Genomic DNA, 12856 nt, shown 5'->3' on the forward strand with positions numbered 1-12856 from the left:
AGTTTTATGAAAATAATTTACGAACCAGAACATAAAGACCATGAAGCTTCTATTTCTTGCAGCTGTTAAAACACCCGCTAGATAGTTTAAATACCCACCAACATTCGTTTTTGCAGTACAGATTATTTCTGAAAGTTATTTGTCTACTAGGCCTAGCCTACTGGCTGATTTATCAAACGAGTGCTTTCTCGTTCGTCCTCCGCAAACAAACTACAGGTGTTTCGGTAGAGAGCCATTGAATAAACGATGCCAAGCAATTTCTGTAACACTTTTTGTGACATTCAGCTAATATCTCCTCATTTAATGTAAGTTCCTTCGGACAATAGGCCTACGTTCTATACGTGGAGTTGTCCTCCATCTCAGTTGCATCAGTTTTCTAATTTTGAAGGTTCTAATATATGACGATATGCTTCACTGAATCCTTCTCGTTTTCTTTCATTTGTCCAGCTAACTTTTCCATTGAAACTAGCCATTTATGATGGATTACACAGTCGACATTCTGAAATGTCCTGCACGATCAAGGCCAAATTAAGTTATCACGCAGCCACTGTGTCAGCAGCATGAGTGCTGACGGTGACGGTGCATTTCTGATGTCAGATTATTATGTAGGCTAGCTTACTAGACTGTTCTCACGTTGCAGCGCTTTACTTATATGAAGTAGCATTAATCAATATGAGGGGCAGAGGGGGATAAATGTTGTCCCCCGGCGATGAAAATAATTAAGCAGAGGGGAGGATATCAAGACCAGAGGGTGGGAAATCCCACCCATCCCCCCCTACAAATCGCACCCTGCTAACACCTGACATTTTGACAGTAAACTCAAAAAACATACAGTATATATATAAATGGTTATTCTAAAGTTTCACTTGTAAGTAGCCTTCAGTTTCAGTTGAAAAATGTTATCTAACACTGTTTATCTTTTTTTCTTCTATTTCTGCTAGGTGCTGCTTCACTCTGCTACTGGTGGTGGATCAGGCTGACTGACTGCAACCGTTGGTCTAACGTTAGGATGCAGCACATGATAATTTCTAAACGAAAAAAGTGAATAAATGTACTTGCTTTTCAAACTGATAACAAGTTGTCAATGGTTATTTATGCAAGTTTGTGTAGCCTAAACCATACCTAGGCCTAGCCAAATTTATCCTGGCTGTAGATAAAGCAGGATATGAATTTCCCAAAATTACTGTATATAATATTACAGCACTGGTATTACTACTGTACTTAGTTACAGTATGATCCATAAGTACTGTGATTAAAAATACGGTAGACAATTCAATACTGTGTACATTACAGCACTGGTAGTACTACTGTAGTTTGCATTTACAGTATCAGACATAGGTACTGTGATTTCATATACAGTAGGTGTACTGTAGAGTGAAATACAGCAACTTGCTGGTTATTTGCTGCCAGAACGTTGCTGTAAATTTTACGTTAAACTTTTTACAGTGTATGATAGTTTAGCCTGACTTCACATATACAATTTAATCCAATTGATAACAATACATGTATGTTCATTTTATTCCAGAAGTCTTATGCATATTAAGGAATATTTCTCTTACTTCTGGAATAAAATGGGTCAAATTCAGACGCCATGGCAGGGTATGCAAACACTCTGCAGCTATCACAACAAAACAAGCACTTGATGCACTTAGTAATTCCAGACTCACCAGAGAACGGAATATTTCCACTTCATGTTGAGTATTAGGCCTGCTCACTTTTATGCACATACAGTCAGCAATCAACAACAAACTCTATATTGACTGTTGTGTTATTACATGCTTCAGTTGGTAAAAATGGTGATTGATCCTGGACCAGCCGTCTAAAAGTCACATCAGTAAAGTAGTTATGTTTGGTTTGGCTACAAGAGAAAGGGAGAGTTAGAGGAGAGAGAGAGAGAGAGAGAGAGAGAGAAAGGAGGAGAGAGAGAGGGAGAGAGAGAAAGGAGGAGAGAGACAGACATGAGAGAGGGATAGAGAGATCGACGTGCAGACTTGGTGAGGTGGGAGGTGAAAAGACACCTCTATTCCCGTAAAACGCTGGGATGTTGCAGGGTTGTTTGCTCAAAGGGACAAATTCCACAGTCTGGTTTCAATTCCGTGGTGGATCAACTGGCTTCCTGGTCCAACCCAGCTTTGTTTTTTTGTTTTGTTCAGAATTGACTTTGTTAAGTGTTAACGTTTTTCCAACTCATTCAGCTCATCTTGACAGTGACATAAACACAATCCTTTAACATACACTGGGAATCTCCAGTCTTTCAGCAGCAAGATAAATAATAGTGTTTGGATGAATAAATGACAAGAAATATTTATTTATTGGCATGGGTCAGTCATGTGGAAGCAATACAATATAATTCAGACTTAACAGAGATACCGCAGAGCTAAAGCAGCTGGCTGGTTACATAGTGTCTATTAAAAAGTTGTTAAAACACCTAGATAGATAGATCTATCTTTAACACTTTGATATTTCAAGTTTTAAAATACACACAAATGATTATTTGAAAATGCCTTTAATTGTGTTAAAGGTATAGCACTTGATGCAGGCAAACACACCAGTATGTATTTTAGGAGGAGCAGGTGCAGCCAAGTGCACTTCTGCCTTCTGTCCTCTAGAGGGAGGATGAGCTGGTATTTTAGCTGGAACGGTGTAGTGACTTCGTCTGTGTCTCTATGTTTGTTTTGACATTTACAGCACACAAACTCTGGAGTTGTTCTGTTTCTGAGCAAACATACAATTTTGCTGAGTTTATACACAACGCGTTTGATCAAGGACTTTGCCTTTAATACCAAAGGTGAATTGCATGTATGCCTGAATATATGACGGAATATATGATGAGATGTCTGACTTGAGTCTTTCTCTTCTAATCATCACCCTCCTTCTCCATGGTCTCTCTTATCCAGTCCAGATAGTTCTGCACCTTGGTGTAATATCCCTTATAGTTCTTGTCACGACAGAAAGCACCCCAAGACACTATGCCCTTCAGCCTGTAGGGTTTATCTGGCGCCCCAGAACCCACCCTGGGCACAAACAGAGGACCTCCACTGTCACCACCGCAGCTGTCCTTGCCTTCCATTCCTGCACAGAACATGTTCTCAGTGAAAAGTATAAGATTGTTGTTCTTATTACGTGGTGTTTCCTTGCATTTCTCGTTCTCTATTTCTGCTATGTCTGCATAATGCAAAAATCTAGCTTGCTCTACCTTCTCTCTCATCCCATACCCTGACACGGTGCTCATCTCCCCCAATTTTGCAGCAGCCCTCTCTGGCAAACAGATTGGGATCAGGTTCGGACCGAGTTCTACCTTTCTGGACATTTTGAGCAAAGCGATGTCATTGTCAAATGTTGTTCGACTATCATCAGATGTGCCTTTCTCATAGCCAGGGTGGATTATAATCTTCTCAGTGTACATGATGACCGCATTTTGGGCGGTAGCGTCAATCATACCCCCACGTACTACCAGTGTTTTTGTTTTGATTCCATCCACCACATGAGCGGCAGTTACAGCCCATTGGTCACTGATCAGGGAGGCCCCTCCTTTCTTCGGCTCTTTGATGAGGAGCTGCCACGGGATCTCTCCCAATTTAGCCCTCTTCCCACCTAGGATCCTGCCGCTGCTGCTCTGACCCTCTGTCACTCCACAAACTGCCGATAAAGTGGGGGAGAACAAAACAAGTTGCAGTTGGGTTGAGGCACAGAAAGTCGTGTATAGGGTAGTCTTACTTACTATTGTCATTGTTATTTCACACGGGAAAAAAACACCTCACCTGGAAGACATCTCGGCATTTTGGTATGACCAGTTGTGGATTTCCAGAGTCCGTCTGCCTCACATGTAAAGACCTCTGATTGGAGGAAGGGGGAGAGTCAGACAGGAAGAGAGAACGACAGATGGACAGGCAGACAGACAGGACAGGGAGGGGTAGACAGACAGGTACACTAAACACCTAAAGACAGACATACACTGTGCAATTTTGGTCTTATTTTAGTCCGACACCAGACCAAATCTTGTTTGATTAGTCATGCAGTTTGACCCAGTAAGAAGATATAACAATCAGCGCTAGCCTCCAGCTTCAGATGGATCTGCTGACTTGCAATGTAATCGTGACCAAATGAAACGTGTAGTGAGGTACAATGCGACAGAGAGAAATTACAGTGTGTAACTGGTTTTAGACTTCCTTTCTATCAGTCCTGTAGTCCTGTTTTCAGGTTTAGACTCAATGTTATTTATTTATATGTGAATGACAAACAATCAAACAAACAAACACAAACAGACATTCATTTACACAGACATCGGACATCCATTTAATTCCTTCTGCTCACCATCACTTTCCAGTTTGTAGTATTTGGAGATGCAGGCGAAATGAAGTTCACTCTTGTAATGTTTAGACAAATGTCCCACCAGTTTTACTGCATGTGGAAGAGTTGGCTCCTCACACTCTACCACTGTTAGGGTCAAAAGGGAGAAAAGAGGTGAGAGCAAAGAAACAAAAACACGAGAAGAGTCTGTGTGTGATGTTACGGAAGCTGATCCTTTAAAGTTACTAGAAAACGTAGTTGGTGCCTCCAGGACTCTGCTTACTTTCACAGTTGTAGACAGGCTTCCATCCTCCATTCTTCTGGCATCTGCTCTCAAATGTCCTATTACTTTTAATGCCAGGACCTATGGTCTGATTGGATTAAAGGGTGAGAGTGACATTTAACTTTTATTTCTTTATTTTATTTTATTTTATTTAGCACTTTTCTGGAGAAAGGTTATTTCTCTCTGAGTCCGTATATCTAGCCTGGCTAACACCTGACTGGTTCTCAGAAAATAATTAGTCTGGGTATGCATCATCCCTTCCCATTTCCAAGGGCCATAACCAGCAGTAAATTTGAACTTAATTTACTACATTACTGTAAACTCTTACCGAATCAAAGCATTTGTTTTAAACGAAGGTTCACATTTACACATTTATAATTAATACTGACGCCATCAGCTCAGCCATTGGTTGTGTTCAACAGCACTCCTAACCATACTCCCTTGTCTGTCATTGTATAGGCCCACCCCATGCTGGATAAGCGATTGTTTTCTGTGACTTTGGAAGTCGCTGTGAATTGAAGAATTTATCAGATTTGTGTGGGTTCACCCAGGCTATATGATCAGATTTTTGTGGGTTCACCCAGGCTATATGATCCGATTTGTGTGGGTTCACCCAGGCTATATGTTCAGGCAACACACTGAAGCCCTTTTTACTTTAATATAATGGCGTCTGACTATTTTGATGATACGACTGTGTCTTTGTTAATGGGCCTACTGATGTTTGCCAGAAGTGCCTACTATTGCACGATGCAGCTCTGGTGTTGAGATCTGGCACATGACCCTTAAATTCTCTATCTATTGGGTACAGCCATAGTGCTAAATAGGTATCAATTGGGTATACAGCCTTAGTGCTAAATGGGTATCAATTGGGTACAGCCTTAGTGCTAAATGGGTATCAATTGGGTATACAGCCTTAGTGCTAAATGGGTATCCAGCAAATTGGAAATTCTTACACTGTGTTACTTTAAACTTAGAAAGAAGAACTAATCTCCTTGACATGTATAAACACACCTGGTCCACGGCGGTCCCTGCATCGCAAGTCACAGTAACGGTGTCCCCCATCACGTACTGCTGGCGTCTGGGTTGGAGACTGGAGTCCGCTGTGACCTCCCCTAGGCACGTCATCCCTGCAAATTGAACAGACAGATTGATTTGATGCGCTCATGCAACAGATGTCACTCACCCCAGTCATGCAACAGACGTCATCTCAGACGAGTGGGTTTGAGTCAAAAGCCCAAGTATATGTGTCTAGTATGTGTGATTGTGTGTGGTACTGGCAATGAATGTGGTTGCAGTTTTAGTGCTCCAAGCACTTTGCCTTCCTGCCGCTCCATTCCCATCTCTTATGCTACGATCAAATCCATCTGTCAAACTTGATTTCAGAACTTATTTCCTGATCGACACTGGCCCATCCATACATGGTTGATCACCTTTTGATCACTTTTTTCACAGTGAAATTTAATGTTACATTTTCAACATGACTTTAAAAAGTGTTTGTTAGCCTTCAGAATCGTTTTCTTTCTCAAAGTACTAGCCTTAGCTAGCCTTGCCTTTGTGTTGTGTTTGCATGGCCACTGGTCCTAGACATGAAAGACACAAAGAAGTACAAAACAGGAAGATTCAAGGCAACGTGTGTAATGTTGGGGTTTTCCTTTCTGCTCGCACGTTTGTCTTTTCCAGTAAAGGCTCTTGAGTTGTATGGCAGTTCCTCACTCACTTTTAGTCTTGTATGTGACCGCGAAGCCCATGTTAGTTCCGGCATCGTCTGAGTCAAACAGAATCTGGACCTGGCTACTCCCGGTGTCGATGGGGTCAGGGGGAACTCGACCGCAGTACGGCCCATAAGTCTTAGAACGTGTTTTGATCTGGGGCAGTAAAACACGGAACAAAGGGTGACAGCAGTCAGAACCTCTCACAAACACAACTGAGGAGTAATTACTGGTCATTCCAATAGGTATCCACATTATGAAATGCTAATCTGAAGCTAATGTTTGTATTATTAAACATCAGCATGATCAGCTGGGTTGACTATATGACTTCCAGGCCTAAAAAGGGGCGCTGTCAAGCCTCACTCTGACTGCATCAGCGCACTCTCCACTGGGTTTGGTCTCCACGTCGAACTGGCCGGTGAATTCGAGCACCAGCTGCAGTCCCTCCTCCACGGCCAGGCTGTAAGAGCAGTGAGCGTCCTCAGCGTAGGGGCCAGGGGTGCCCGGTGGGGTCACCTGGCCACGCAGGGACCCGGAAAGGTCCTCAGTGCAGCTCACTGAGAGAGAGAGAGAGAGAGAGAGAGATGAACAAGTGATGGAGATCAGCAATCAGAAAAAGATAAATATCATGAAAAGAAAAAGACACAAAGAGAGAGTGAGAAAGTGAACACGGAACAAGAAAAGAGATGGGATGAAGTAAGAGTGAAAAGAGATGGAAGAAGGTCAGAAGACAGGAAAAGGAGAAGAAAAACAAAGCAAAAAGTAGTCATGAAAGTGAGCATGAAAGTAGAGATAAGTGGGAAGAGGGAGACTCCCAACAGACAGGAGATTGGAACAGAGGATACTGAAAATGAGTATAAATGAAATGAATGAAAACCACTTCCACACGTGCCGCGTGCTGTGTGCTGTGTGCCGTGTGCTGCGTGCTGCGTGCTGTGTGCCGTGTGCTGCGTGTGCTGCTGTGTGCTGTGTGCTGCGTGCTGCGTGCCGTGTGCTGTGTGCTGCGTGCTGCGTGCCGTGTGCTGTGTGCTGCGTGTGCGTGTGCGTGTGCTGCTGTGTGCTGCGTGCTGCGTGCTGCGTGCTGCGTGCTGCGTGCTGCGTGCCGCGTGCTGCGTGCCGCGTGCTGCGTGCTGCGTGCTGCGTGCTGCGTGCTGCGTGCTGCGTGCTGCGTGCTGCGTGCTGCGTGCTGCGTGCTGCGTGCCGCGTGCCGCGTGCCGCGTGCCGTGTGCCGTGTGCTGTGTGCTGTGTGCCGTGTGCTGCGTGCTGTGTGCTGTGTGCCGTGTGCTTTGTGCCGTGTGCCGTGTGCTGCGTGCTGCGTGCTGTGTGCTTTGTGCCGTGTGCCGTGTGCTGTGTGCTGGGTGCTGTGTGCTGTGTGCCGTCTTACCGGTGCAGGTGTGGTTGTCTGCGTTGAGGAGGTAACCAGGTGGACAGGTGCACATGTAGCCTCCAATGTAGTTATAGCAGAAGTGTGAGCACTCGATGTTCGGATCGTCACATTCATCATAATCTGATGACCGGAGAAGAAAATACATACATACACACACACACACACACACACACACACACACACACTAATCAACACTGCATGAAATAATTGCCTTTTTATTTAGCAAATGTCTGCTGTGCTGTCCCTTGATTATATATATATATATATATATATATATATATATGTTTTCGTCTGTGCCCTTCCAGCCTGTCCTCACAGACTCGGTACACACTCTCACCCTGTATGGTGTAGAAGCCCCTGAAGCCTGTGTGCCTCTCGGTGTTGGAGTAGTCTGCGCTGAAGGACATGTTGAGGCAGCCGCCAGAGGAGGACAGGAGAGAGGGGTTTACTGAGGAGCGCAGCTCCTGCAGGGACATCCTGCCACACAGGCTGGAGATGAGGCCTCCGTCTGCATACACCTGCAGCAGGGCAGGAGAGAGCAAGAGGAAGCTGAAAGATGATGATCTGTGCGTGTGTGTGTGTGTGTGTGTGCAGTGTGTGTGTGTGTGTGTTTTTTGTGTGAGAATGTGTGTGTGTGTGCATGCGTGTGTGTGTGTGTGAGTGAGTGAGCGTGTGTGCGTGTGTGTGTGTGTGTGTGTGTGTGTGTGTGTGAGAGAGAGAGAGAGAGTCATACCTTCAGGACATCGTTCTCACACTCGTAGCCATCCTCCAGGTCCAGGTGGACGAGTGTGAGGGCAAGAGTGTGTCCGGGTGGAGCACAGCGGGACCAGGTGAGCGAGGCATGAGGCTCGTACCCCCGCGGATACCCAGGGGACTCCACCCACCCCGCCAGGGGCAGAGACCAGCACAACGGCAGGAAGAGAACACAAAGACTGAGATAGAGGGAGAGGGATGGAGAGAGAGAGAGAGGGAAGTTGAGAGGGAGGGACGGAGGGGGAAGGGAGAAGAGAGAGGGAAGTTGAGAGAGATGGATGGATGGGGAAGGGTGGAGAGAGAGGGAGAGATAGAGATGGATGGATGGATGGACAGATAGATAGATAGATAGACAGATAGTTGTCAGTGGATAGAGAAGTGCAGTCAAAAGACAAATCAGCAAGATTACAAAAAACAAGCACGTGAGGAAAAGAGGAATTAAATGATGATTTAGGGAAGTGGGAATAAAATATAAATGCAAAAGCGTTCAAAATAAAAATGAACGAATAAAACATAAAATCAGTTCAAATAAAAAAAGAATAAGAGGTCATTTGTTTTATCTTATTCTATTTTCTTATTTGTTCAATTCAATTCAGTTGTTATTTAAAGTGTAGTTTTACCATTGACATGTTTTTTTAATATTATTTTGTTCAATATATATATATATATATATATATATATATATATATATATATTTGTTTTCTGATGCCCACTCAGAGGTGAGTTATTGGATGTTTTAACAGAGAATTCTCTGCACAATTGCCATCAACCGAACATCATGATCACAACTAATCACAACTAATTACCAAATTGGAAATTAAATGAATTGAAATGGACACACAAATTAGAATGTACACACACACACACACACACACACACACATACCTGAGACGGAGCATGCTGGAATCTGGCCACATCTGCTGCTCCAGAACTTAAATGCTGCTGTATCTGCCCCAGTAATGGCCGTCTACTTTCCTCTTCTCTTCTTTTCACTTCTCGCCTAAGCTTGCACTTTCATACGCCTTCCCTTCTCTGAACTGCTCTCATCCCTAAAACTCTCTCTCTCTCTCTCTCTCTCTCTCTCTCTTCCTCTCTCTAGCTCTCATTCCTGCCTCCATCATTGCGAAACATATTCCGAATATAGTTAGATATACTCTAGAAGTGATTTACTCGCAGTAGTGCGTAGTGATTTACTCGCAGTAGTGCGTAGTGTGCTTGAAGAAAGGGATGAAAAGAGGGAGAGGGATGGAAAAAGTGGAAAGAGTTGGAAGAGAGAGAGAGAGTTGAGATGGCAGGAGGAAAAGAGAGGGGGAGAGAAGGAGAGAAAGAGAGGGAACACTTGTTTATAGGAGAGAAAGAGAGGGAACACTATGATGTTTATAGGAGAGAAAGAGAGGGAACACTATGATGTTTATAGGAGAGAAAGAGAGGGAACACTGTGATGTTTATAGGAGAGAAAGAGAGGGAACACTATGTTGTTTATAGGAGAGAAAGAGAGGGAACACTATGATGTTTATAGGAGAGAAAGAGAGGGAACACTATGTTGTTTATAGGAGAGAAAGAGAGGGAACACTATGTTGTTTATAGGAGAGAAAGAGAGGGAACACTATGTTGTTTATAGGAGAGAAAGAGAGGGAACACTATGATGTTTATAGGAGAGAAAGAGAGGGAACACTGTGATGTTTATAGGAGAGAAAGAGAGGGAACACTATGATGTTTATAGGAGAGAAAGAGAGGGAACACTGTGATGTTTATATGACAGAAGGAACACTATGATGTTTATAGGAGAGAAAGAGAGGGAACACTGTGATGTTTATAGGAGAGAAAGAGAGGGAACACTATGATGTTTATAGGAGAGAAAGAGAGGGAACACTGATGTTTATAGGAGAGAAAGAGAGGGAACACTGATGTTGTTTATAGGAGAGAAAGAGAGGGAACACTGATGTTGAGGTGACCCATATATCTGTAAGAATAGAACTCTCTGGAGACATTATGAAACATACCCATGCTAAAGTTGACTAGAAAGAGTTAAAAAGAGAATTAAAAAAAAACCCATCTTTTGGAAATTGATCTTAATGCCTTAATTAAAAAAGTTCTTTCATGGATCCAGGATACTATGCATTCTGATAAAGTTCCCTTGGCCTTTGGAGAGATGATCTGATGGAAAGCACCCCATGCCAGTCTCTAGGTATGGTGAAGGGAATGTGATGATGTAGGGCTATTTTACTTTTTTATTCCTCTTTTTAGTCAATTTTAGCATGGATGTATTCACTTATGCTGAGCTGTATTTTAGTTCTCTCTCTTCTATCTCTCTTTTTCTATCTTTCTCTGGTCGTTCACTCCAAAAACCTGTGACTGAAAGACTGTGTGTGTGTGTGTGTGTGTGTGTGTGTCAAGGGTGGGGTTCCAGCACAGGAAAGAGTGTGTGTGCAAGAGAGACAAGGAAAGAAGGAAAGGAACATATTAATGGTGTTCTATTGTTTCAGGCTTTGCCTGTTTGTTGCAAGAGCTAGATCTGAGCCAAAACAAGTCAAACACTCATGTTAGGAACAAGGGGACATTGGCCTTGTGTGTGTTTGTATGCATGTTAAGTACAAGGGTACATTGGCCTTGTGTGTGTGTGTGTGTGTGTGTGTGTGTGTGTGTGTGTGTGTGTGTGTGTGTGTGTGTGTGTGTGTGTGTGTGTGTGTGTGTGTGTGTGTGTGTGTGTGTGTGCATGTTTGTATGTGCATACGTCCGTGTATAAATCAGAGGTGGCTTATGGTTGTATGCTTATACGTCAGTCCCTCCTCCGTAGACCGCAGTCACAACGTCACTCAGCCTTCTAGTGAACCACACATGTTTCACTAGCACCTCTTTCCTGTGACGTGCTGAGCACTGATTCCAATGAGAATCAAGGAAAGAGACAGCTGATTCATCCTATGGAGAAAATTAAATATTACACATATAGAAGATAGGTCTTTAGTCTTATTTTCTTACCTATTTCATCTGATTTTTATTGCATATTTATTGCAAAAGAGTTGGCCCAAAGTGCTTTACAAATAATAAAATAATAATAATAAAATACTAATACAATACAAAATGCCTATATGAAGAGATAACACAATAATAATTTGTTACTATTACTAATTTGTTTAATGCAGGCTTAACAACTTTTTAAAAACTGTTTACTGTTCATTTTAGCTATTGTAATGTGCATATTCTATAAGACGCTTTGGACATAAGCATCTGCTAAATTTCATGACCATAACCATAACTATCTTTTCTTTCTTTGACCTCGTAGACAGTTGTCTCTCATTAGCATTCCATTGTGCTCTCGGCAGCTGATAATTTACTGTTCAGTTCTGTTTTGTCATAGGGTCCTTTTCTTGTGCGACTGGGACATTCCGGGATTCTGTCGAGCACTTAGGGTACCCAGCAACATTGGCACCTTATGAGTAAGGCTGATGTCACAGGATGCTGATGCTCCATGCTGTATAAACACGCACAGAGAAACACACTCAGTCACACACAAACACACACACACACACTATTAGTATGCCAATACCACAGAAATAAATAAGCCAACATTCATCTAGGGAATTTAGCTTATTCATGGTCTCCCCCAGAATTGCATAAATGGCAGATATCTGACACACCCACCCATGAGCTAGGCTAACGGTGAGGACGTCAGACTGACGTCACTGCACACTCAGAGTGACTGGACACTCAGAAAGGAGAAGGGTGTCATCTTATCTGACTCTGGGGGAGACGTCGGTTGTTGCCGTGTTCCTTTAAATGCTAAGGGGTTCCCGACAGTTCTATCACACAATCGACAAAACATGACACTATGCCTATATAGACCCTTTCAACAATAAAAACAAAAACAATGCTTGAACGTTCTACTTCGATCTACTTCCTCTGCATTAAGATAACATATGGAATGTTAAAAAGGAAGTCTTGTGGGGCCAACTATGATGCTGATAATGGAACTCTCTTGAAAGGGTCCATATACACCACTAGAAGTCTGAAGCCATAATGTTGTTCCATGTTGTCCTATCTGTGGTGTTCTGAACACAGAAAAAAGTAAAGGTATTAGTTTTGTAGTTTTGCCATCTGTTATTGGTAATGAGATAGTGGAGGTCTCTGATTGGTTTGTTCACAAAAGTATAAATATGAGTATCTTATAACAGTATCCCTTTCGGTACTGTTATGTTGGCTAAGTGGCTGTGTTAACAAAAGCATATTTTCGATTTCGTACCCTGCCGTGTGCTACTCCAGTTGTCTACGTAAACAGTTTACTCTCAATGTGACATCAGATGTTGGAGAACCTCATATTTGTCTTGCCTTGAATCTTTCCAAATAAATCTTTTACATCTTATTGACCTTTTACAATCCCCACACACCCCTCAAATATGTCAATCTGAGCAAATGTCAGGACACTGAGAACAAACA

The 12856-nt window shown here is 42.9% G+C and overlaps 1 protein-coding gene across 1 annotated transcript in view; it reads right to left on the bottom strand.

Annotated features, from left to right (window-relative positions):
• LOC125305744 overlaps window positions 1–9407 on the bottom strand; it is a 46449-nt gene extending 37042 nt beyond the window's left edge. The window contains exons 1-12 of the mRNA XM_048260668.1: window positions 9308–9407; window positions 8403–8601; window positions 8007–8187; window positions 7667–7789; window positions 6646–6839; window positions 6291–6438; window positions 5585–5700; window positions 4574–4661; window positions 4315–4437; window positions 3762–3836; window positions 2869–3639; window positions 2188–2200 (exon numbers count right to left, since the gene is read on the bottom strand). Of these exons, the coding sequence (XP_048116625.1) occupies window positions 2188–2200; window positions 2869–3639; window positions 3762–3836; window positions 4315–4437; window positions 4574–4661; window positions 5585–5700; window positions 6291–6438; window positions 6646–6839; window positions 7667–7789; window positions 8007–8187; window positions 8403–8601; window positions 9308–9339 (2063 nt within the window). The 5' untranslated portion in view covers window positions 9340–9407. The remainder of the gene's footprint in view (window positions 1–2187; window positions 2201–2868; window positions 3640–3761; window positions 3837–4314; window positions 4438–4573; window positions 4662–5584; window positions 5701–6290; window positions 6439–6645; window positions 6840–7666; window positions 7790–8006; window positions 8188–8402; window positions 8602–9307) is intronic.
• Window positions 9408–12856: the final 3449 nt, after the last annotated feature.

Source organism: Alosa alosa, chromosome 13 (genome assembly GCF_017589495.1).
Source record: "Alosa alosa isolate M-15738 ecotype Scorff River chromosome 13, AALO_Geno_1.1, whole genome shotgun sequence".
NCBI lineage: Eukaryota > Metazoa > Chordata > Actinopteri > Clupeiformes > Clupeidae > Alosa > Alosa alosa.